This window comes from Dermacentor variabilis, chromosome 1, assembly GCF_050947875.1.
Source record: "Dermacentor variabilis isolate Ectoservices chromosome 1, ASM5094787v1, whole genome shotgun sequence".
In the NCBI taxonomy this organism is placed as follows: Eukaryota; Metazoa; Arthropoda; class Arachnida; order Ixodida; family Ixodidae; genus Dermacentor; species Dermacentor variabilis.
The window spans coordinates 203942222-203946728 of NC_134568.1; the positions used below are offsets into that span (position 1 = coordinate 203942222).

Consider the following 4507-nt stretch of genomic DNA (forward strand, 5'->3'; position numbering starts at 1 on the left):
AAGTGCGGAAGTTGCTCATATCTGTGTTCTCGGTCGCACCAGAACACTGAAACGTGTTCGACTGAAACTCTGACTGAGTGGCTTGGGATCCGGCTGCTCTGATGCAGAGGATTAGTTGAAGATAGCGTAACTTTGATCATCCTGCTGTTGCTGCACTGCGGCCACCCACGCTATTTGTTCTAAACAGCGCGGCACTGCTTCTGCCACCGCGTGGTGCCTACCATTCGTGTAGCACATTGGTTGCCAAGCACGCACGGTGTTTCTCATATATGGCCCCTCTCGTCGCGAAGCTTATATGTATACATTCGTAACATCGTCGTGCCCCCTACCTCCTGCACGCACTATATGAGATGCACCGAGTAGGGGCGTGAGGATGTGTTGAGGTGCGGGCTGTTGGTATTACAATTATGCCGGCATTCCTGCGGTTTGGGGCTGCTTGGTAAACGATGATTGCAAGTTACGGTCATTTTAACACATTTAGGTAGCAAAATAGCTCCGTCCTCGTTTTACAGCGAAGCTGTATATGGCTAGCCGACTCGTCCGTCTGTCGCCTGTACGCCGAAAACTCCTCTGGCGCAACCCCATGCGCATGCGCGAAAAAAAAAAGAAAGAAAGAGAGGAAGAGAGGCACGCGATTGGCTGCGCCAGTAGTGACGTCGTTGCTCTCCATCCCAGTCGAGTGCGCGCGCAGCACTTTCTCTCTGTCTCCAAAATGGGTAGGCCCGCGCCATGCGTACTCATGAGAAGCAGGAAGTTTCGATCAGCAACGCCGTGAACAGAACAGGGGACGATCTCGCCTACGCCGTGCCGATACTGCAGGCCGGGCACAAGAAGAAGCTCGTGCAGCCGAGCGCAAGCAGAAACTGTGTACCGAGTATCCGGCCGCCTACCAAGCCGTCGTTTAATGAACCGTCCGGATTAACCCAGTGATAAACACCGGGCCGCACGTTTCAACTTCGCTGGTTGGCCATTTGTACGGAGTGCTTGGGTGGTGATATTTTTTATATTGCGATAGTAAATGCGTGGACACTCCTGGCGAATTTCCAACGTCGCCGTCGCAGTGAGGTTCCATAGAGGGTCTGTTCTGAAAGTAGTAGGACTGGTTTTTTCCTGGGCGAATGGGTGGACGAGAGGCGGTCTGCGCGAGCAGGATCGATGAAGGGGGATATTAGGAACGCTGGGAAAAATCAGCAGTCGGTTCTTGGCCGTTGGAGAGAGCAGGTCACTTGTACTATGAATCCCTGTCGAAACGCCTCGTGACGAAGAATCATGGAGCGTTTACTGGATCAGCGATACGCAATCATATTTTGTGTACAGCTTCGTCAAATGGGCAAAGAGACTCACAACATGATTAAGGAGGCCAATGGTGATGCTGCCATGGGCAGATCCGGCGTTTTTGAGTGGCACAAGCTGTTCCGAGAAGGTAGGGAAAGAGTGGAAGACGACGACCGCTGCGGATGCCCTTCGACCAGCAAGACCAACGAAAATGTGTCGAGAGAGAAAAATTTACTGAACAGTGATCGTTGGATGAGTATCACAATGATTGCTGATGACTTGAGCATTCCTCAAACCCAAGTTTTCAAGATCGTGACAGAAAACTTAGCCACGAGGAAAGTGTGCGCGAAGTTCGTGCCACGAGTGGTGCCAGAGCAGCAAAAGGCCAACCAGAAAGCGATCTGCCAGGATCTTCTTCATCATGTGAATGAGGACCCCGACTTTTTGGACAATGCAGTGACCGGTGAGGAGACGTGGGTGTTTGATTACAACCCGGAGAGCAAGCAGCAGAGCTCAGAATGGCACACCCCTTCTTCGCCACGCCCCAAGAAAGCACGAATGAGCAAATCCAAGCAAAAGTCCATGCTCACTTGCTTTTTTGATCGACATGGAGTCATCCACAAAGAGTTCGTACCACCCAGATAAACAGTTAAAACAGTTTTTTTTACATGGAAGTACTCAAAAGACTGCGAAAAAGCATTGTTCGTGTCCGCCGAGCGATCGCGAACAATTGGCGGCTGCACCATGACAACGCGCCGAGCCACACAGCGTTCCGCCTAGTGGAGTATTTTGCCCAGCACAAGGTGGCAGCGCTGCCTCAGCCTCCCTACAGCCCCGACTTGGCCCCGCGAGCCATTTTTCTATTCCCGAGAATAAAATCGACGCTCAAGGGGAAGCATCACGGATCAGTAGAGGTAGTTCAACAGGCCGTGACGAGGGAGCTAAACAGCATTCCAGTCTAGGCGTTCCTGGAGGCGTACGAAAACTGTAAAACTCGTTGGCAGCCCTCTGTAAATGCGGAAGGGTGCTACTTTGAAAAATTCTAATCGTTTGTACTATTCTCACGAATAATTTTTTTAAAATGAGTCCTACTACATTCAGAACAGACCCTGTATACAGTCTAACTGTGATAAGATCCTATCATTTCCCGCGCGCTCGGCACAAGAAAAGAAAAAGAAACGAAAAATAGATACGTCGGGCCCACAAAAGGATCCAAAGAGAGCAGAATATAGCGCAAAGGGCTCACAATCGAGTGTGCATCTCCCGACGTTTGGTGCGGCTTGCGACCCCGCCTAATCTAAAGCTCTCTACTGTGATCAAGAGCATGGAACGAGAGAGGGGGGGGGGGGGAGGAGTCGTTAGGTGAGCTTTCATTGTATATGAAAACACTTTTCTGTAATAATAAATACACTGCAGTGTCTACCGCATCTTTTTAATAAAGTCACTTTTGCATATACTGAAGAGAATGAAGGCGAAAACCTGCGCGCTCACGAGACATTAATTAAATAGGTTATCACTGAAATTCGGATGCATTGTTACTTTCGATTGTTTTCTCCCACCAAATGTGGTGGGCTCGAGTACCTTAATTTACGCTGTATTAGCTAACTGCACCTCAATTAACACAAAATGTCGTGGGTTCGAGTGCCACAATTGACTTTATACAAATTAACCTTAATTAGCTTTAACTAACTTCGCCTTAACGCCAAAGGTCGTGTTTTCGACCATCAATGGTGCAACCATAAATTTTGGTGCCATTGAATTTTTGTCCTGCCAAAGGTCGAGGGTTCGACTCCCACCAAAGACTGTGGGTTCGAGTCCCACCAATGATCTTGGGTGATACGTCAATTTTGGTGCCATTGAATTTTGGTACCATAACGCCGGACGGTACATTTTTCAATAAAGCCGGACAACGGATTTTTCGACCCATGAGCCACTTAAGGCTTTCGCCTAAATGAATACTCTGCAATGTCTATCGCGCATTTTCAAATAAGGAAGCTTGTTCTAACGAAATAGTATTGTTAAGAAAGACATCTGTCATAATGCATTCCCGAAAAATCTCACTTTGATGTTTCAACGTGATCATCTCGACGGGCAAACTCGGTGGTTTGCTCGTCGAGAGACGAAAAAAAAAATGCCTTTAGGCACTGTTGTATTTGATGTACAGTGCTCACTGTTTACCACGGGTGTGTTTTAAACAAGCTTCCTTCTCCTACAGGATAGCTGCTGAGATTGAAACAACGTTGTAATGTCACACAACAGCTATTCAGACTAAAAGGACTAGGCGCGGCACAACGCCCAGGCTTCTAGAGTTTAAGTGCCCTAGAAGACACACTTTGTATCCAGCTGTTGTCCTGTAGCTCTGGCTTTACGTTTCTGTAAAATAAAGCCGTAGAGCTCACATAAGTAAGAACAGCTGTGCAAGTTCTCGAATATAGCCTGTAGGCCGCTAAAAATAGCAGTAAAAATATGTCCCCGAGCTCGCCACTACCTTTTGAAAGGTGAACAAACAAGTAAGCAAGCAAATAAAGATTGCTAAGTTGTTTACCCGCCGCGTCTATCCTATGCAATCGTGGCCACAAGAAGAGTTCCAGGAAACCGAGTAAAAAAAATCAGCTTCATTTTTTTCCTTCACTTTGGAGTCTGCGATCACATTTCTATCATAAACATACAAAACACTCGAGGTTCTCTTCGAGATCCAAGGGTTGTTTGCAGTACTCCGCTGCACTCTGACAACAAAAATGCTACGGCAACGCAGATGGAGACTGCATAGTTGTTCCTCCCAGAGTGGGATCTTCTCTCAATCACAGTATGTATGTAGCGTAGTCGGAAGTGCTGAAGAAATGCTTTTTTCGTCATTGCGATAGAAACTAGCCCCGCTTGTCCACTGTATCTGTATGAATATTACGCCTTGCACAACTAATTACTTATGCGAGGTGTGCAATTTGTGCGCAATTTCTGTGCTTTTAGCGTAATCACGTTTCTTTTTCTTGGGACACATAAACACGTACATAAGGGGACAATTATTTATATTGTAGAAGAGGGAAGAACGTGGCCAAAGAACTACATTCAAAAAGGAAACATTAAAAATCTCGTACAAGCCCTCCAATTCGCACGCCAAGCGGAACGTTTGTATGTATCTACGTAAACAACCAGTACGGTCAGCACGAAGCTTCCAGAGAGAGAGAGAGAGAGAGCGAAGGAGGGCATCTTACGCCAGCAACCGCTACGGCGA

General features: G+C 47.4%; 1 protein-coding gene across 1 annotated transcript; it reads left to right on the forward strand.

Moving 5' to 3' along the window:
- Positions 1-1347: 1347 nt before the first annotated feature.
- LOC142558687 (protein GVQW3-like) lies at positions 1348-1920 on the forward strand. Its single transcript, XM_075670809.1, has one exon. The coding sequence runs from the start codon at positions 1348-1350 to the stop codon at positions 1918-1920; it is 573 nt and encodes a 190-aa protein (XP_075526924.1).
- The last annotated feature ends 2587 nt before the right edge of the window (positions 1921-4507 follow it).

Bases quoted from the DNA above. Each gene is read 5' to 3' on its own strand.
- LOC142558687 (XM_075670809.1), top strand. From the start codon at position 1,348: ATGATTAAGGAGGCCAATGGTGATGCTGCCATGGGCAGATCCGGCGTT.